Source organism: Lycorma delicatula, chromosome 12 (genome assembly GCF_047948215.1).
Source record: "Lycorma delicatula isolate Av1 chromosome 12, ASM4794821v1, whole genome shotgun sequence".
Classification (NCBI taxonomy): domain Eukaryota; kingdom Metazoa; phylum Arthropoda; class Insecta; order Hemiptera; family Fulgoridae; genus Lycorma; species Lycorma delicatula.
In genome coordinates this window covers 31169156-31192024 of record NC_134466.1, presented here as the reverse complement: position 1 = coordinate 31192024, position 22869 = coordinate 31169156, and the positions used below count along the sequence as shown (strand labels likewise).

The following is a 22869-nucleotide window of genomic DNA, read 5'->3' as shown; positions in this document are numbered from 1 at the left end:
TTATTACTCTGTATTTTTATCATTATCTTAGAGTAACGGATATTACAATAACGGGAATAATGTATAAAAGATGTTGAGAATGACCTCTTCCAACATCAGTACAACACTGTACACGTTTTAATTTGTTTATCTCGTATGTACGCCGTTATTGCGGTTTTATTTAGTCAATCGTACGTGGTCTGTTACGATATACTGCTTGTTTCGTTGCCCCCCATTGAAAATAATCTGGGGGAGTCGGATCGGGCGATCGTACAGGCCTTAACCCCTCAAAATGATTCGTTAACCAAAGACATTTCATAAAAAATTCATCGACCTGTTAGCTGTATGCGCTGTTGCACCATCTTGTTGGAACCAACCGTGATTGATTTCTACTTCTGTTTAGTGACTAATGAAGTTTGTTAAAACAGAACAATAACGATCACTATTGACTGAATTTTCTTAAAAGAATGGACCCACAATGCGCTTTCTACTCACACCGAACCAGATTCCAATTTTCGCTTCGTTTAAGGATCGATCGTGTAATTCATAGGAGTTAGTTGTCGATTACATTCGTGTATTTTGTGAACTAATAAACCTTCCCAGATGAAACCATGCTTCATTTAAAAACTGTTGTGGATACCTACGGAAATTTGGTCAATAAAACGTTTAAACCGTTGACAATAATTTAGTCTTTTGACATGATCTGCAGGTATCGGTTCTTGAAAACGCATTACTTTGTAGGAGAAAAGTTTCAGTTCTTTTCTTACTGTTTTACGTGCAGTAGCAAGTACAATATTATGCTCTTATAAAAAACCTACAGGGCAAGCGACCTAACACTGTATAATAGTAATAAACACTAAACTAAGTTCTCGATTTGTAATTATATTTAAGTTATTAATAAAAATGATTTCCAAATATATTACTGTGTAAAGGTTGTTAACCACATTTGTCTCTTTATTCCGTATAAAATAAAAGATGTAACTTTATTGGATGAATTTTGCTAGTCCAAAAACACGTAATATAATTAATTTTATTTAATTTTATCCTTTATTTATTAAAGTCAAACTATCTTTTATTATTTTAAAATCTTTCTCATGTAAGTAGTATGTATTCCGCCAACTCTTCAATGAAATTTATTATAAAACAACAGTTACATCCGAAAGCTGTCCAACTCTTCCTGAGACCGGTTCAAAAATAAAAAATAAATAAATAAACTAAGCTATTCTATTTTAGTTCCTTGTTAGAATAATGATTAACTACCAATAATAAATAATAAAATAAAAAACATTAACGCAATAATCTATGGAAAAAAAATAAAAACCTAAACTTTGAAGACTTTCATTTACTTTTATTTTTTTATTGCAACAGTGATTGCAATAAGCATTAAGGTTGTTACGCTTACTTTATAGAAAAAAACACGATAAAATATCGATAACAACAATGTCCACTGCTTAATAGATAATGAAAGTATTTTCATTGTTGCTTTTATACTGCAAGTAGGCAAATAGGTAGAGTGGGAAAAAAATAAATAATAATGATGTGAAATGTAGAGATACGTCACAAAATGTAGGGCACTTTTATCGTAGTAGTATAGTCGAATTAAGGTAAATAAATAAAAAAATACAGTATATAAGGCACAACCGTTTAAAATAAATTATTAACGCCCATTAGTTTAGTAATTTAATGCGCGGTTCTCCGAAATTATTATTTCCAAGCCACATTTTTTATACTATTTTTAACAATCATACAGCCCTGTTCATTTTTATACAAAAAATATTGCATTTTTTTTGCACATCAACCTCAGTCATTATTAAGAAAACATTCTGCTTTACCAATTTTACTTCTTAATAACATACAAAATGTTCCTGGCATGGTTAACAGAATAAATTGTTATACTTACGCCTGATATAATTATTTATTTTTATATGTCCGAAAACAAAGCGTTTCGAAGATATGTTCATATAGACTTTTTGCTCAATAAAATACCTTGAATCATTCTTCACAAAGTTATGAGCCTTTTATTCATGATACACTTTGAATATTATTTCTATTCTGTAAATAAAGTTGATGATTAATACAGACTAACACCGCAAAAGGTAACCCGCAATGCAGACTAACACCGCAATGAGGTATAAAATTGACATTAACTTAGCACCAACTAAAATCAATCTAGCATGTTCTTGAAGAAGAATGCCTATTTTGCTACATATATTTTCTTTTAAAATCATTACCAATAGATAAATATGAATTAACTGTTACTACCAAAAAAATCTACGTAAATTATGTTAAAATTAAATTTAAAAAGAAATCAAAAAATTTATAAGAAGATGATAGATAAGTTAAAATTAATAAAACCTTCCAGAAATTAACAATTGATGCATACCGCTCCCATAAAAGATATTTCATCAATACCAGGTGGATCAAAAAAGACTTCACAACTACAAAAACACATAAAAATGTATTGAGATAACTTACAGACTCGGTTCAGGTCTCACTTCAAAGTAAAACACGTCAAGATCTGATTCACGCAGTTCATTAGTACCGAATTTAGCTACCAGTGCTGTCACTAGTGTTGCTCTCTCTTTCTCTTTCTTTTAGCCTTCGGAACCACCGTAATGTACTACTTCAGAGGATGATATGTATGAATGTACATGTACAGTCCCAAATCGACCATTCCTGAGACGTCTGGTTAATTGAAACCCAACCACCAAAGAACACCGGTATATACAATCTAGTATTCAAATCCGTATAAAAGTAACTGCCTTTACTAGGATTTGAACCTTAGAACTCTCGACTTTGAAATCAGCTGATTTGTGATGACGAGTTCACCACTAGACCAACTCCGGTGGATGTCATCAATGTTGCTAAAAATGGATCCATTTCCTGGTACGGAACGTGCTCGCTTTATATTTTGGTTTAACGATTTGCAGGCAGTAACTGTAGTTCAACGTAATTTTTGAAGAGATTATGATAATTAAACATACAAAATCACTAGGACGCCCACACGTCCCTGAAGCGACTTTAGAACTCAGAGAAAGCTTTGCACTAGTCTAAAGAAATCAACACGACGTGTGTCACGTGCCACTGACATTCCACAAACGACTATTTGGCGCGTATTACGTAAATGATTGTACTTAAAGACATACAAACTAACCGTAGTTCAATACATTATAGATGACGACAAAAGTAGTCCGGCTGCATTTTTGTGTGGAAATGACGGATAGAATACATTTTTAGACGATTTAATTTTTAGTGATGAGTCTACGTTTCACATCAGTAGCAAGGTGAACACCCATAACTGCCGGGGTAGCGAAAACCCTCATGAAATTTTGCAGCACATTCGTGATAGCCATGTCTATGTTTTTTGTGCCCTAAGCCAGGGGTCGGCAACCTGCGACTCGCGAGCCACATGCGGCTCTTAGGATATGAAGCTGCGGCTCTTTAGTTCCATACGCAAATATTATTTATTTTATCAAAAAAAAAAAAAAAAAAAACATTTAAAAATCGTTCTGAATCGATTAACGAGGATTAGGCACCGATTCTATCGCTTTGCCACTTGTACTCGCTTTTCACCGCACCCCTCCCCCGTGACACGCGTCGTCACTGTCGTCAGTCCGTCAGACGCTCTCGAATGACGCCGTCGTCGGATGTTTCTATGTAGGTTTTACTTCGCTTTCGACGCAAGACAATTTTGCGTCTTCAACAGTGGTTTGGCTGTGACGTACAGTTTGTTGTTTCAAGTAAAAGAGTTAGAAGCGAATTATCTTCTCAAAGGTATGTGTGTACATATATATATATATATATATATATAATAATAAAAAAACCGAAGTACAGATATGTAACATAATAAGTATTATATTTTTAAAATACATATTATACATATTCTTTTCCAAATAAGATACCTAACTACTTTTTTGAAGTCAATAAGAATTGTCAAAAACGAAACAAAGTACTACTGTTGGATATTACCGCGAAAGTGTTTTTATTAAAATATATATTTAATAAATTACCTATTTTATTATTTATCTATTTTATAGCTTTTATTATTTAAAAATTAGAGTTAAAATAATAATTATAAGTATAAGTACCTATAAATTGTTATTTAATAACCTATTTTCGAAAAAATGTTGTTGCTCTTTAAAAACGTTGAAATAAAATTTTGTGGCTCTTTAAAAACTTTGAAATTTTGTAAATTGTAATTTTTGACTCTTCTGACTCAAAAGGTTGCCGACCCCTGCCATAAGCAAACAAAAACTATACGGCTCGTTCTTTCTCCAGGAGACGACCTAAATGTTATCGTTTATCGGGACATGCTTCAAAATTTTCTAATTCCTCAGTTAGATGATGATGATGATGACCGAGATATACACCATTACTGCCAACAAGACGGAGCACCACCTCACTACCTCCTAGAAGTCCGAAATTTTCTTGATACTCGATTCCCAGGTCGGTTGATTACTCATGAAGGTCCAATTTAATGGCCACTCACTACCCAGATTTGACACTTTTTTCACAATAAAAAATCTAGCACACCTAAAGATAAAGATAGCTTTACATACCACATTTTCTTGCTGATCTTGTTGAGCTAAGACTTCAAATTAACATTGCAGCTGTAAAGGTGTGAAATTAAAGGAATGAAATCGACTTCAGGATGACATGTATGTCGCATTACAAATGGAAGCCATATTCGAACCAAAGTGAATGTTGGATGACAAATTTGATGTGATTTTTTTTATGAAATGAGACCTCAACTGAATCTGTATGTTACCTCAATAAAGTTTTATGTCCTTTTAAAGTTGTAAAATCCCTTTTGAATCACGCAATACTAAGGTTAATTAGCTGAGTTATACTTGCATGGAAATGCAATTTCCATGCGATGAGAATAAGGCCGGGCAAGTGACCAAATATGCGCTTCACGAGGATCTCTAATGAGATGTGCATTTCTAGTTACCCTGATCTGAACACCTCAAATCATTTACGCTTTCCGGCACTATATAATCTGACATACGAAACATCAGCTATCACATTCGGTAGACAACAGCCTAACCTCCAGGACATGTCGTCCTGGATTAGTAATCAAGACTTCTTGTCATTCATCCACTTGTACCTCCAATCGCTGATTAAAATCAAACATGAATTAAACGTGCCGTAAATCGACCCTTTTCTTGTTACGTATCATCAGTAGTTTCTGGCATAATCAGACTATCTTGATGTGATTACTTGATTCATCGTGCAGGATGCACTGCTCTGCCGATTAGCAGCCGAATATAGGAACCTGAAACGTACCGGAGGGCTACGTGGCATTATACCCATAACCTTTAAAGGCAACTGTCCTCAAAATCAGGCTGTAATCTCGGGCTTAAATACAATCTTCTTGTCTGCTTCAAACGATAAGGATCAGCAATTCAGTCTTAATGGGTTTATACAGTGAATGTTTTGACGTTAACTCTAAGTGACTGAGATCAAATAGCCTCCCGTAGTATATAAGATTCTTCAGTTTTCAGATAGCGGTCAACAGCAAGCCGTGCGCGTGCGTGCACTCTCTGAATCTTTTCTATTTTTACAAAATAGGGCTACAGATAGATCTGGCTATTAAGTTGTTGAAGCAATAGTAAATCTCGCAAAATGTGAAATTCGAAGTGTGAGATGTTTTTTAAACATAAAAAACTGCGTTTTGTAGAAATTTATACGCAGATAAGGCAAATGTATGATTAAATTCAAAGAGGAAGATCTAATGTTTATATGAACAACTCTTCTTAATGAAAAACTAAAGTGAAAAATAAAGAAAGATGACACCTTTTCTTTGATTTCAAGAAATCACCTTTACGATGATAATTGAAATCTTTTATACAGGTATATTCACGTAATTTCGGTAGCTTGTTGATGTGTATCATCAATCATTCTAAAAATATTTCCTTCGACCAGTTTCCACAAAGTATAATCCTCTTGATTTTCGTTTTTACAGTCCTTCCGCGAGCAATTGTTAAGAGTAATGTTAATTACAATATTATTATTACTGTTACCTATGTACCAAAAAAATCTAGTCTCTATGAACTTAAAATATTACTAAAATTAACTGTTACGAAAATTGTATATGATAAATTTTTTTTTAAATATGACAACAAAATTGTAATACTTTCTTGACATTGGTTATTTATTCTTATACAGTGGAATAATAATGGTACATGAGAAAAGTTACCTAAGATTTCTTTTTCTTGGGCGAGTGTAATTTATGATGATGTTTTACCGTATGTTTATTGTGTTATAATTATATGTTTAAATAAATCACAAAAAAATTTAAAGATTCAAAAAAATTGATATTTTTAAACTTTGATCGGCTCACCCCCCACCACAATATTACCAACAAAGTATTTTTTTGGGTCACTTGCACAACTACTATGTCTAGAAAGACATAAAAAAATTCGGTTAAAAATAATAAATAAATAAAAGACATATTTTTAAATTTTTGGAAAAGGAGAATTTTAGGACAATATTTTCTATTAAATGAAAAGATAAACATATATTGAATTTAATATAAAGTAGGATTACATTTAAAAAATTATGAGAAAATTTACCCCATAAAACTATCTACCACACCCCTTGGAGATATTATCTCAAAACACTTTTATCAATAAATTGCCCCATATACACCAACTGTACAAAATTTCAAATCAGAATCAGTTTATCCAGTCAGTAAGCTCCAACATTACCCCTTGTTTTTTTTTGTTTTTTTTGTAGTTCCTAAGTCATGAAACGTCGAGAAATATAAAATAAAAACTCATACCTCATTTTTGACAGATTATCGTACTTTCCTTCTTGCAGCATTGGCGATCTCCAAATCTTTTTTGATCGCGTACCCCTAACACGAAAATAATCAAAAGTTGTACCCACATAATATATATATATATATATATATATATATATATATATATATATGTGTGTGTGTGTGTGTGTTGGGGGGGGAGGCAAAAATCAAGTTATTTATTATTTATACCCATACCCCACTTTGGAGACCACTGCTCTAGAGCTGGCTATAGAGCCAGGAAAATAAAAGAAGCAGAGAGGAAATCCTTTTCTCTGGAAAAGCGAGATATAAATTTTTATATAAAAATAACAAAATTATGGATGGACAGGGGGTGAACGAAGGAGAAGTTGCCATTTTTCCTAAGGATACTTTATGTTAAATTTTACAAGTAGAATCCGAAGAAGTATACCCAGCTCACCATTTTAGAAACACTCTGTTATAAACTAACACAAATAAAAAATAAAATTAATAAACAAACCGCACATAATGCAGGAAAAATAGGAAAAAGTAAAGCATAATATAAAATACTACGAAAACGTATTACATACAATAAACAATAAATATTAAATAATCGAATAACATTGCGTTTGGAAATTGGCTGTGCAGTATGCTTTAGAATTACGTATTCTGTTATTTCGGCGTTAGGTTGGTTGCCATGTGGGTTTCTTTTAAGTGCAAGATATCGTTCTTGCACATAATACTGTAAGGAAGAACTGAAACTTTTCTCCTGCAAAGTAATGTGTGTTTGAGAAATTAAATCAACACATCATGCCAAAAGATTAAATTATTGTCAACGGTTTAAATGGTTTTTTTTACCAAAATTCCGTAGGTGTCCTCGACATCTAGAGATTACGTTTTTTACAGATGAAGCTTGGTTTTATCTGGGAGGGTATATTAATTCGCAAAATACTCGACTACGGTCGATAACTAACCTCTATGAATTACACGAACAATCTTTACACGAAGCGAAAATTGGAATCTGGATCAGTGTAAGTAAAACGCGCATTGTGGGTCCAATCTTTTTTTTTTAAATACAGTTAGTAGTGATCGTTATTGTGCTGTTTTAACAAACTTCATTAGTTGCTTAACAGAAGTGGAAATCAATTAGGGTTAGTTCCTACAAGTTGGCGTCACAGCGCATACAGCTAACAGGTTAATGACTTTTCTACGAAATGACTTCGGTGAACGAATCATTTGGAAGGGTTTGTGACCTGCACGATCGCCCGATCGGTTCAGCCGTTCAGCTGCTACGATTGAATAAATATACATATTTACATACACCCTAAATACGTGTAACAATGTTTTATTTTTATTCCTACATTTCTTCAATTCCTACTATCTTCAAAAAATCAAAATTTAAAGAACTTGTTTTTTAAATTCTTTTTTTTTTGCGGTTAGGCCAACTATTAACGGTTTATTTTTTATCGGATTTGCTTTGCGATAATAAGAATCGTGTTTGGGTCATATTTCATTATTTTAAGTAACTGTTATCAAGGAACAAAAGTAAAATAAATTTTCACCAAATTACACTATTATTAAAAACTAGTGAATGCTGGTATTTTAATCTTTTACATATTCATACGTTACACTCGGCCATTACAAAATTTCACATAAAAGTTATTAACTTTGTACAGATGTACTTTTATAATTGCCCGTTAAAATACACATCCATTTAATATTAAATTGACATACCTTATCGTGAAACGTTTTCTGTTTGGACATTTTAAAAGGATTGAATTTTTACTGTGGAATTTCATTAATTCGTAAAAATTTTATTAAAATATTACACCAATTTATTTCAGATTAAGACTAAAAATACTGCCCAATATATAAAACCATATAAATATAAATACCGTATGAATATAAAAACCATAACGTTTGCAAAGTGATTTGTGGTTTTTAAATAGAAATTTATGAGGTAGCGTTTCTGTATTTACAATGATGTCCATCGTGTTAAATAATGACATTTAAGAAGTTCATAAATAAAACTTTTCTGATGCATTTAGCCATAAAATTATTCAGATTTCTTGTCTAATTAGGATGCAGTAGATAATAAGCAAATTATGTCGGTACTAGATGCATGATATTGTCGAGATAAAAAAAAAGAAATTGAAATGAAAATAAGAAGATTGATAAATTCGATATCATAGAAAATGATATTTAACATAAATTTGTTCCCCGGAGAAAATATAAAGATTAAACATTTATTTACTACAAGGTCGACAATTTACTTACCAAATACACATTGTAATTTCTTATTAGCCTCTGAATTAACGTCAACTAATCAACTGATCGATATACACTTATATTCATATATTAAAATTTCATGTCCTGGGAAAACTAAAGTCCGAAAATATTTTCAAAATGTTATAAAGCCGATTTTCTAATAAGATAAGATTATTGTCTAATAAGTTTCGTTAATATATTTGAATTGTTACCGATTGACCTTAAGTTAAAACTACATATCTAAATCATTTCGTTCCTTTTTATAAAATGTAATGTTTTGCGATCGTATAACATATAATGTTGACAGCATTCCAGGGACTCCACGTACTTTATCGGTGAAAATTTGTTTTATTCCAATCGGTAAGTTTTATTCATATCTAGTGATCGGTTAAAAAACAAGGATTTTGACTGTTTGTAATATACTGCCTAACAATAATTATTATTATTTTTCAGAATATAGAAAGTGGATACAATTTGAGAGCAATGAGCTTTATCACAGATAGATATAATAATACTTACGGTAAACGATTAAAGAAGTACGTTGTTCCTGCATTACTTAATTCTTTACCGAATCACCTCAATAATGTAAAAATAAAAAAAAATGATTTAAAAAAACTTCTCATTGAGTGGGCATTACTTATAACGTAATAGGTACTAACAGGATTCATGTTGGATTTATACTGGCAGTCCAGACAATTATAACATGATTATAGTTATTATTTTAATGTTGATAATTATTGTAAATCAATAAATAATGTATTGTTGAATGGTTAAAGCTTAGTTATTTATTTTCTTTAAGTAATTGTTGCAACAAGATATTAATTGTGTAATTCGTTGTTGTAATTAAGTATATATTTTGTATAAGTATATTTTGTTTCTTGAATATAATTTTAGTTACTAAATCTAATACATTACAATTATTAAAGAAATAATTTGTTCATTAGTTTTTAAATATTTAGTCTAATTTTGTAAAATTAATTTTATAATTGTACTACTATTATAAGTATTATAAAACTAATAATATCTTTAGTTGTTACATAAAATTGGTTATTACATTAACCACTTAATAATGTAATAATACTCTTTAGTATATCTGTCGACAGACTTAGGTCTGACGGATGACCATGTAAGTTTTAAATTGTAAATAAATAAAATAAATAATGTTTGCGACATTTTCGAGAGTGACTTGTAATGCTATTCTCTTTATTTCAAAACATTTTATTTTATATATTTTAATTTTATTTAAAATACGGATAGAGTACACAAAAAATGCTTACCGTATGGAAAGACGCAAATGAAACCTACTTTGATAAAAAAGAAAATTTGAAGGAAACGAAAAATGGTTTGCCGAACGTAAGCTTTACCTTAAGTGTACCAACTATTATTTTCTTCTTAGAACTGAAAGTACTAGTTGAACATCCTATGAAATCAATTAATATATCATTATGCTGCAATAAACAAATACTAAGTTAGAATGGCCTATAAAAACTATCTTCAAATCGTTTTATGTAGACATTATAATTATCTATTTAAATATTTAAACATTAAGATGAAAGGAAAAAATTTACAACGAGACTTCCTCTAGAAAATTAAAAAAAAAGATCATTGAAACCGGTATATTATTTGCAGAGTAAGCCTTGAAAATGTATAAATATCGGTTTAAATATTATAACCTCATTTTTGAAAACTATAAAGAAAATAAAATATATTTTATATTTGTATAAGATAAATAATTTCTATTTTCATTAATGCAAATAAAATGAAAATAATACCATCATTGTAGGCACATATTATTTCTTCCTTGTACGATCAACATGTCATACAATAAAATAATATTGTGAAATCTACTTAGTATTTCCAAATGTTAAATTACACATGAATGTCAATAAAAAGATGCATTAAAGAAAGGCAAACAAAAAAAGAAAGAATAACATTGGGTGAGAGAGTAGAAAAAAGTTAACATGGGAGGTAAAAAAACGGAGATTAAGCTGTAGTTGTTTGGGGGGGAGAGAGAGAGAGAGAGAGTGAGAAAGAGAATGATAGAAAGAGGCTTACTAGAAAGAGGCTTACATTTGTATTATATCACATTAGATAATGTGGTGAACATAAAAGCTACTGTATTTCTGAATAATCCCCTCTCGCCGTCATCGTCTTGTGTCAGCATATCTTGTCTATCCTAAGGATAAAGTTGCGTAAAAAAAAAAAAACATTAAACTGTAGATTGTCTATTATAAGCTATTGTTGTATTATAGTACATTACAATTTCATCATAAATAAATTTAATTCATAGTAATGGTGTGTGCGTGCGCAAGATAAATATACATAAATTGTTAAAAATTAAATTTTCTTTCATTTATAGACTTGTATTCTGATTAAAAACATTGAATATTATGAAAATCTACGCCGTTAATCGTAGTTGGTGACTGAAAAATCTGTGTTTCATGCTCCACAAAAGTCATTTATCATTATATGAATTTAATTGGACATAACCTTGAGAATCTGATTTATACGAGTGGAACTGTTACTCTTTCAAGTAAAAACTACTGAACCGATTGAGCTAAAATTTTGCATGAACATTGTTTTCATACCTGGATAGGGCGTAGAAATATTACCGTTACAAAATTTTTCAGTTTCTATTGATTGCAGTAACAACTGAATTATGTTCCTTGCTATGTCCAACCAGTTTACTACGTCCAACAACTTTACTATGTCCAACCAGTGATTAAATCGAATTCAGAGACTACCTGCATCATTTGAAATTAAATTTTCTATAAAAAAAAAGTATTTTTTGGCCGATAAAAGTAGCTTTAAAGGTGCGAGGGTGTACTAACACAGCCACTGCTATTGTTACTGTTAATGCAATGCGACTGGCTGCCCCATGCCTCTGGCTTATGCAACTAAAAGACATAAAACAAAAAATGAGAAAAGAAGTCACCTCTTCGTGGTGTTTGTCAGGTAACACTAAAACCATACAAAATACCTTTTTACCTGTACAAAGGTCAGCAGGTAACTGGCTAACTATTATTTTTAAGATGGAGGCCCACTATTCTGAAACCCACATACTTCAGATTATTCAGAGTTTCGAATTCTATGCTGACCAAACTGATGCTCTGAAGAAATTACAATACACTGATAATTTTTATAAATAGGAACATTCTTCAATTGTTATCTATCAGTATTATTCTCACACGCATGAGGTTAATGAACACAGGGAGGGTCTACAAAAAAAGCCCGGACTGGCTAGAAAATAAATAAATTACACTAAAAAAAACTAAAGTAAAAGATAAAGTAAGGTATACGTTCTTAGTATAGGCAAATACTGAATTTTTAATCACTCTTTTTTTTTAGAGAGGTTTTCCTCCTCCCCCCACCTTTGAAGTTATATAAAGGGCAATCTTAAAATAACTTTCATAGAAATTCATATTGATTCAAATTTTTAATATCTATACTATTTTCCTATTTATCTCTACTTTATATTTATATTTATTGTATTCCAGATAAGGGAATGATGATTATTCTGTGTTACCCTTAAAGGATAGTTAAAAGTAATGCCTCAATTCTTTTTCACATATTGTTGGAATTACTTCAGAGCTGAATTTTAGTTTCTATAACAACTAAAATCATAAAACATATGGAAAATGATAAATCCTTCCTTAATCCAGATCCATGATTTTTTTTTTATTGAATGTTATTTTTATATATATATTAAATTTCAAAGTTTATCACAAGTTCAAAAGATTACTGAATATGATTTCAGAGTATAACTCCTGTAATTTTGTTTAATCTATGTAAGAATGATTTTAAGGGAAATACCTAAACATGGGTTAAATATTACATCCAGTATCATTAGAGAAAATTATACTGATAAATTTCAACTGAAACACAAGATACACTGATTTTAATAAATCAACTTGCCATTTTTTTTTCACTGATTTATTAATAAGTAAATAAAAAAACCTGTTACTATACTCTCTTGTATATTAAGATAAAAGAACATAATACGCTAGATGTTACAATTATATTTAACAATTGTATGATAACAATGGTTACAATTATTGATAACAATTTTATTATTTAGACAGTAAATGTGCAAAAGGATGAATGATACAAAGAAAACATAACAGCAAGTTAACAGAGACGCTTTAAGCAAAAAAGATTTATTAGAATCAAATAGAGAGCCGGCCTCCGTGGCGCGAGTGGTAGCGTCTCGGCCTTTCACCCAGAGGTCCTGGGTTCGAATCCCAGTCAGGCATGGCATTTTTCACACACGCTACAAAACATTCATCTCATCCTCTGTGGGAATGAATTGCTTGACAGCGAACCCAGAGGTAAAACAAACAAAAAAAAAAGTATCAAATAGAGATTAAGGTATAACAAAGAAACTGTTTTAAATTATCTGCATCAGTGTAGTACTTTATGCAACCAAAGCGTGGTATAGGAAAGCTATAAAGACAAATAAAGAAAAATTAAAAATAAAAGAAGTCTATGATAATTTATCAGAAAAAAACAAGTTTTTGAAAAAAAATAATAAAAGGATTGCTGTATCTCAAAAGTTGGTTTTCATCAAAGTTTATTCAATGTTCTTAATCATAAATACTAACGAACATTTAAGTACAACTGAAAAATTGTTCAAAAACCATCCCTACCTGAAAATTTATATTTTTTATCATGTTTTAAAACATTTGACTGTTTAAACCTATTGATTATAATGTTTTTTGTTTATCTAAATTTTTTAGTTATTAACAATAAACTGAACCAAATTTTATAATAAAATGATTTTTAAAACTTACTTTGAAATGTTTTTGACATTTTCTGATCACTGAAATCACTGAAATTCTCAGAGTAACTGGTGCTGCTACTTTCATAATGGTATCCACTGATGTTATCAGTAATGGCTATTTTGAACTAGCGATGGAATTACGAATTCGTGACTAAAGATGTGTTCTTTTTATCTAGAATAAAAGAATATTGTTAAATAAATAAACATGTAAAACATATAACAATCATGTACTAAATGAATACACTATTTAAAATCACACACACTTTTCAACCACATTCTATATATGTTTGCCTAATTAAAAAAAAAAAATACCGCTAGTAATAATCTTAACTGACACCAATATAAAGACAGCAATACCAGCCACTGAAGATAAATCATACAGGTGGATAAAAAGTTTGAAAATAGGTTTTTTAAAAAAATTGTATTATAAGATTTATTTTGGTTTGTCATTACAAAATATTACAATTTAAATTAATATCACCAACCAATGAGCAATAAGAACATAGTAATTATTTTAATTTTCTTTTTTTTAAGTAACAAGATATAAAAATAAACAGAAATCAACACACATACAAACGTAATTTTGTAATTAAAATTTTAATATGTGTGCTTGAGAGTTATTGAAAAATAAATAAGGCCAGAGAGAAATTATTTCTTTTGATATATCAGATGAGAGAATGAAAAATGAAATGCAACAATATTTAACACATAGAATAGGCAGTTTAATAAAACTAATGTATATAATCAAAACATAATACTTAAAAATAAAGATTAAACAAAGAAATACAATTCAATTTAATATGTTTACAAGGTAACAGAATTTTTTTTATGATATATCAATGCAATTTACACTGCAAGAATTAAAATATTCATCTGAGAAGAACCTCATCTAAATTACACAAATGTACTAATAAAACATTAACTGCTGCTGTAAAAATTAAAATTTACGTTTTTTCTATCAATCACTTTGCTGATTTAATAATCTTTTTTTCTGTTCTATGATAACCTTTTAATTTCAATACATTTCTTACATTTTACATCTTTAATTATTTGCTTTATGTATTTTAACCTTTGTTTCCCCCTATTGTTTTAACTGCTACACTTCTATCCATTATTAAATTAATTAATTGTAGATGCCTTAATATATCTTCTTCTTCTTCTTCTTTTCCACTTCATCGGTAGACTATGTAACCTGTTATGGCACCCATCTTTTCAGAGCTCTTCCTCTATCTCTTCTTCCATTTGTCTGCATTTCAGAAATTTAGCTGGTAGGCATTCTTCTGACATTCTATCAATCTGGGCAGATCAGATGGTTTTATACTGCTTAATATCTAACAGAGGAGGTATCGTTAACTCATTCCTCACATCTTCCTGTCAATCTATTGTATTTTGACTACAGTTGTTACTCTCAAAAACCTCACTTCTGCTGACTGTATTAAAATAATCTTTACCTTCGCTGTGACCTAGGTCTCACTATCATATAACAATAACAATGTGACAAAATTTCATCCTAATTTTCTTCCTTGTTTTGTTCTTTAAAGTTCTATGAAGAGTTCCACATACTGCTCTAATCTTGTTGATCTTATTTAAAACATCTTTCTCTTTTAAAAACAACACATTAAATCCAAGATAATCAAAATGTGAATCTTGTTCCAATGTAGTGTTACTTATGATGAAATTTGTCCTATTCAGACACTTTGCTATAAAGTCTTTGATTTAAAGCTGATATTTTCAATTTAATTTACAGCAGACTTTTTGTAAAATAAAAATTGATCTTTAAAATGAAAATTTGAAAATGTAAAATGAAAATGATCTTTGCAGATCATTTTCATTTTCGTTACTATTTTGCCATTTGCATATACAGGAGTGCAAATGGTAGATTACAGGTTAAATTCCTTGTTGTATACTTCCTATTTAAATATTTAATTTTCAGTTATTTTCCTTTTTGTCCCATTTCATACCTTTATTTTATTCCCATTTATTTCAAAATGAAAATTCTATTAATAGATATTACATTTAGTAATTATTGTAAAAATACTAACAATTTTTTATTTATTTTTCTTTTTTTTACAGCTGAATATATTATATCATGCAGAAAAGCAGATCCACAAATCAATGCGTGCATCAGAAGAACATTCGATCATTTACGACCATACTTAATAGCAGGTTGGAATTTTACTATTTATTTAAATTAAAATTAACAAAGTTCTGAACTATAGGGAGGGTATAATATTTAATTGTCTATGTAAATAAATTTGTTTCGAGCTGTTTTAAATATCTGGACCAATATCATGTCTCTAAAAAACTAACATGATGATGTTTGAAACATAGAAATGACCTCAAATAATTTTAATTTATTTTAACCACCAAAAAAATAAAGTATAATTATATTGTTAGCAGTTGATAGCTCCTGTAATAAATCACTGAGTAGAAAATTCCATGACTAGAAATCAGTTACTTCATTTTCCTCTTAAAATTATAACAGATTTTTTTAAATTCAAAAGCAGACCTTTATGTGGATTAGTTTACAACCGATGCCAGCTTACAAAACAAGTTTAGTTAAAAATAATCTATCGACTATTCCATCACTTTACAGATATTTAAAACTAATTTTTAAATCCATAATAATAATCTTAAATATTTTCTTACAATTTATCAGTGTAATAATATGTGACATAGTTAATTATAATGATAAACCATTTTAAAGTAGCCAATATTTGATAATCAAGATAATATACAGCCCCAAAGAAGGAAGTGTTATATTGTTGTAATTTACTACTTCATTATAGTTATTATTTTTAATTGAATTTTGTTTTTATATTATTTTTTAGATTGCTTGACAATCCATTTTTGTACATTTATCTGATATAACTTTCTTGATTCAAGACTCATAAAAAGCTTGATGACCTTTTTCTTTGTAACGCAGAACCTTTTTGGGCTGGCAAGCCAAGATGTAATGTTATTTAGAACACATTAATAAAATGGTGGCCAGGAGATAATATCAACTGTCAAAGTTAAAATATAACTCATCTGGCTGGACCTTGAACCTTTTTAGCTTGTGCATGAAAAACAAGTACTAATTATCTCCACCACCCAACACCATTTCATAAATAAATTAATATAAAAGAATCAGACGGTTTTAAATAGAAAAAAATCACAGTTTTATTTTGAACTCAGTTCTGATAATACTATCAACTGAAAGAATAATTCTTTTTCTTTCTTGGAGAGTGGAATTAGGAAAACCAACTTTACCCATTACAGAAATTAGCCTTCTTGTATTACAGACATAGGACAGGAAACAACAGAGACCCTAAGTCAGTCTGCAGGCCCTACATTATAAAACCAAAGTTCCACTGTATATATATGTTCCGCTGTGTTGGCAACCTTCTTTCAAAGAATCTAGCAGGCTCAGTCCTATATTCATAAAACCGATAACAAGGAAAAAGGGGTAAGGAAAAAAGGTTTATGATGAGAAAGGATGATCTATCAATCCAAGTAGGTCTTTTCCAGAATTAACCTTTATATACTTTTTTCTACACTGTTACAGGATCCTGCTTTTTATAATTATACATAATCAAACTTAACTGAGTTAGAATGGTAAACTGTTCAAGAGAGCCAAGGCTGATGTATGCTGAACAATGTTTGGTTTTACAGCCTGTTGTGAAGGAAAAATATTATTGAAATAAAGTATACAAGATAAAGACAACTATATGAACTTTGGAGTTCTACCTGTCTAATGTACTAAATTCTTACTTAAAACATTAATTTTACTGAGCATGATAATAGTTGTCTTTCTTCCGACGAATATGTTTTTCTTTAATTGGAATTATTTACCACATAATACCTAAAGAAATTTATTTATCTAAACTTCAATCTCCAATTAAAATTCCTAACCTCTACTGAATAAATTTGGAGTTTTCTATATCTATAGTATTAAGCGTCAAATAATGGGCAGGCAGGAGTAGGTTTCGTGATGAACAAGAAGATAGGGAGGAGTGTGAAGTATTTCAAGACGCATAGCGATAGAATCATTGTAATAAGGATAAAATCAAAACCTAAACCGACAACGATTGTTAACGTCTGTATGCCTACAAGCGCCCATGATGATGATGATGAGGTAGAGTGTGTATACGAAGAGATTGATGAAGCAATTAAACACGTAAAAGGAGATGAAAATTTAATAATAGTTGGAGATTGGAATGCAAGCATTGGAAAAGGCAAGGAAGGGAATATAGTGGGTGAATACGAGCTGGGCAAAAGGAATGAAAGAGGGGATCGACTTATAGAGTTTTGCACGAAGTATAATTTAGTAATTGCCAACACCCAATTTATAAATCATAATAGAAGAATATACACTTGGAAAAAGCCAGGCGATACTGGAAGGTATCAGATAGATTATATCATGGTTAAGCAAAGATTTAGAAATCAACTCGTTGACTGCAAAACTTACCCTGGGGCAGACATTGATAGCGACCATAATTTGGTGATAATGAAATGTAGATTGGGGTTTAAAAACCTGAAGAAAAGGTGTCAGATGAATCGGTGGAATTTAGAGAAGCTTGAGGAAGAGGAGGTAAAGAAGATTTTTGAGGAGGACTCGCAAGAGGTCTGAGTAAAAAAGATAAGGTAGAGAATGTAGAAGAAGAATGGGAGAATGTTAAAAAGGAAATTCTTAAATCAGCAGAAGCAAACTTAGGCGGAATAAAGAGAACTGGTAGAAAACCTTGGGTTTCAGACGATATATTGCAGCTGATGGATGAACGTAGAAAATATAAGAATGCTGGTGATGAAGAAAGTAAAAGGAACTATCGGCAACTAAGAAATGCTATAAACAGGAAGTGCAAACTGGCGAAAGAAGAGTGGATTAAAGAAAAGTGTTCAGAAGTGGAAAGAGAAATGAACATTGGTAAAATAGACGGAGCATACAGGAAAGTTAAGGAAAATTTTGGGGTACATAAATTAAAATCTAATAATGTGTTAAACAAAGATGGTACACCAATATATAATACGAAAGATAAAGTCGATAGATGGGTGGAATATATTGAAGAGTTATACAGAGGAAATGAATTAGAAAATGGTGTTATAGAGGAAGAAGAGGAAGTTGAGGAGGATGAAATGGGAGAAACAATACTGAGATCTGAATTTAAGAGAGCATTAAAAGATTTAAATGGCAGAAAGGCTCCTGGAATAGACGGAATACCTGTAGAATTACTGCGCAGTGCAGGTGAGGAAGCAATTGATAGATTATACAAACTGGTGTGTAATATTTATGGAAAAGGGAAATTTCCGTCAAACTTCAAAAAAAGTGTTATAGTCATGATACCAAAGAAAGCAGGGGCAGATAAATGAGAAGAATACAGAACAATTAGTTTAACCAGTCATGCATCAAAAATCTTAACTAGAATTCTATACAGAAGAATTGAGAGGAGAGTGGAAGAAGTGTTAGGAGAAGACCAATTTGATTTCAGGAAAAGTATAGGGATAAGGGAAGCAATTTTAGGCCTCAGATTAATAGTAGAAGGAAGATTAAAGAAAAACAAACCAATATAATTGGCGTTTATAGACCTAGAAAAGGCATTCGATAACGTAGACTGGAATAAAATGTTCAGCATTTTAAAAAAATTAGGGTTCAAATACAGAGATAGAAGAACAATTGCTAACACGTACAGGAACCAAACAGCAACATTAACAATTGAAGAACATAAGAAAGAAGCCGTAATAAGAAAGGGAGTCCGACAAGGATGTTCCCTATCTCCGTTACTTTTTAATCTTTACATGGAACTAGCAGTTAATGATGTTAAAGAACAATTTAGATTCGGAGTAACAGTACAAGGTGAAAAGATAAAGATGCTACGATTTGCTGATGATATAGTAATTCTAGCCGAGAGTAAAAAGGATTTAGAAGAAACAATGAACGGCATAGATGAAGTCCTACGCAAGAACTATCGCATGAAAATAAACAAGAACAAAACAAAAGTAATGAAATGTAGTAGAAATAACACAGATGGACCACTGAATGTGAAAATAGGACGAGAAAAGATTATGGAGGTAGACGAATTTTGTTATTTGGGAAGTAGAATTACTAAAGATGGACGAAGCAGGAGTGATATAAAATGCCGAATAGCACAAGCAAAACGAGCCTTCAGTAAGAAATATAATTTGTTTACATCAAAAATTAATTTAAATGTCAGGAAAAGATTTTTGAAGGTATATGTTTGGAGTGTCACTTTATATGGAAGTGAAACTTGGACGATCGGAGTATCTGAGAAGAAAAGATTAGAAGCTTTTGAAATGCGGTGCTGTAGGAGAATGTTAAAAATCAGATGGGTGGATAAAGTGACAAATGAAGAGGTATTGCGGCAAATAGATGAAGAAAGAAGCATTTGGAAAAATGCTTCTTAAAGTTAAAAGAAGAGACAGACTTATAGGCCACATACTAAGGCATCCTGGAATAGTCGCTTTAATATTAGAAGGACAGGTAGAAGGAAAAAATTGTGTAGGCAGGCCACGTTTGGAAAATGTAAAACAAATTGTTAGGGATGTAGGATGTAGAGGTTATACTGAAATGAAACGATTAGCAATAGATAGGGAATCTTGGAGAGCTGCATCAAACCAGTCAAATGACTGAAAACAAAAAAAAAAATAGTATTAAATCTTTTTTTATTTTGTTCTTAATGTTTTAATTTGGAGAACATTAATTATAGTCCTGGTAAAACTTAAAGAAATTAAACTTTAATTTTACTATTTTTTTAATTAATTCATAAATAATCCTGCAAGTTTCCATCTAATTAGTGCAGTTTTTTGAGTTGGAGTTCAAAGGCAGCTGCTCTCTTTTTAAGGAATGAATGTTCATCTCAGTCTTGAATTATCAACTTTACACATGGAGAAGGCTAGTGTTAACCATCTGCACTGATTTGACACACTTCAGAATTAAAATTAGCGTTAATAATACATACAGATAGTGATACAGATGATGATGTATGTCATACAGATGAGTACTTTTTCCTTAAATCTGTATACTATCTCCAGCTAAGGTTGGTAATGAATATTTGCTAAAGGCATGAGTGCACAAATGCACTGATCGTGTAAAGTAAAGGAATAAAGCATATAAAAAATGGACTTCATACACAACAACCAAGAATGTGCTACTTCTTAGTAACATACAAAAAATTGATGAAACAATTAGATCGATTGATAAATAATAATAATAACATAATTGTAATAGAAATAACAGTTTGAAGTTTTAAAAAGATAAAAGACATATGAAATTTCAATACAAAAAATTGTCTGTAAGATTGGCTGCGTCTCAACTCCATAATTAAAGGTAAAACAACATTCAACAACTGCACAAATTTCTTCAGTATTTTGAAAGAGAAGATAAATTTTTTAACTCTAGTATGAGTTGAGGTGAAGCTTGGATTCATCATTTTAGCTCCTTAATCAAAGTTAAAGAACATACTTAATAAAAAAATACTAGTAATATTCCTTTAAAGAGGATTTTTCTCGACTAATAAAAAAACAAATTTTTATTTTACTACATACATGGCTGCAATAATATCTAATTTATTCTATAAATATAAACCCTGAAATTGGTTGTAGATGAAAAATTTTATTCAGTTTCATTCCTTCAATATAATCTTATTTCCATGTTTCTGCTTTTACAAAGACAACTTTCCAACAATTTAAATCGGATGTTATACTTTCTCCATCATACATCCCTGAGTTGGATAAAGCAATGCAATTATAAATTATGAAGGACATGAAGTGCTTTTTTGGAGATAAAATGAAAATATTGATCAAATCATTGAAGCTGTAGAAAATGAAGATTGGTTTGAAGAACAAAGAAAATACTTCTGAGAGTTTGTAACTGAGTAAATAACAACATAAAACAAATACATGACGGCTGAAGGAAATTAAATTGAAAAGTAAGTAGCAATACCTCTTCATTTTATCATACAAGGAACTTATTGAAAAAAAACAATTGTGCAAATATAACTTATATTTGGAATTACTTATATACCACAAAATTAATGATAAATAGTTAATATTTATAAACAAAAGATTTACAGGAAAAATGTTTGCAGGTATACCAGAAATAAAATTGCAATCAATCGAACCAATGGTTATACAAAAAATGACAATGGAAAATGGTCATGGCCCTGTAAGAGTCCGAGCTGTGTTTTCAAATATGACAATTTATGGAGCAAGTAATTACACAGTACTATCTGTCAAGTAAGTCAAATAAATTTAAATATATTCTGTAGCAATAATGTTAGTAATAATTATAATATTGTATAGAAATTTAAATATTGAAAATATTTGTATACAATATTACATATTTATTAACTACAGATAAAGAGCTAATCTGGTAAACTGAAGTAAACTTGTAAAGAGAAAAAACATGTAAATTTAAAACTAGATGTGCATTTCGATCGTTGGTACATCTTCAGGTGATAAGGGAGAAAAACAATAAATTTTTAAAAACTTTGAAAAATTGTAAGAAATAATTTTATCTGTATTTATAAAAAAATAAATAAAGAACAACTATTGACTACAAAAAGTAATACAATATTACTTTAATTAGTTCAAGTCAAAAGTGAGCATTTTGCTTAAATACTGTCTGAACACATAAATATGAATTTTAAGTGATTTAGATAATGTATTTACTATTGGATTTCACTTCAACTAAAGCAATATTATATGAAAAGTATAAAAACAATTTAGTTATGAAAACAATTTTTATTAAACTATTACCATTTTTTTTTTTTTTAAATATAATTTTATAAAAAACTATTTATTTATAATAATTTCATTACAGCATCTACATGTGTTCACTCAGTTACAACTACCAAATCACTTTTTTTCTAGATGAGAAATGAAGTTTGTAGCATGTGAAAAATTTCAAATCTGATGAGGATTTGAACTTTGAACCTTCTCGATGAAAAATAAAAATACATCATCCTGCTATGGAGGTCGAGTAGAGTGGTAGTATTACATAGAAAATCAGAATCAGTGTTATACAGGAAATCATAGCTAAAACTAGGATAAAAGAACTTTCTATTTTTCTGTTTAGCCCAGA

At 30.2% G+C, this 22869-nt stretch overlaps 1 protein-coding gene across 1 annotated transcript in view; it reads left to right on the top strand.

Moving 5' to 3' along the window:
* The first annotated feature begins 2849 nt into the window (after positions 1 to 2849).
* Positions 2850 to 22869, top strand: part of LOC142333384 (protein takeout-like) — a 31645-nt gene continuing 11625 nt past the window's right edge. The window contains exons 1-3 of the mRNA XM_075380406.1: positions 2850 to 2928; positions 15864 to 15956; positions 21875 to 22022. Coding sequence (XP_075236521.1) covers positions 2850 to 2928; positions 15864 to 15956; positions 21875 to 22022 — 320 coding nt within the window. The remainder of the gene's footprint in view (positions 2929 to 15863; positions 15957 to 21874; positions 22023 to 22869) is intronic.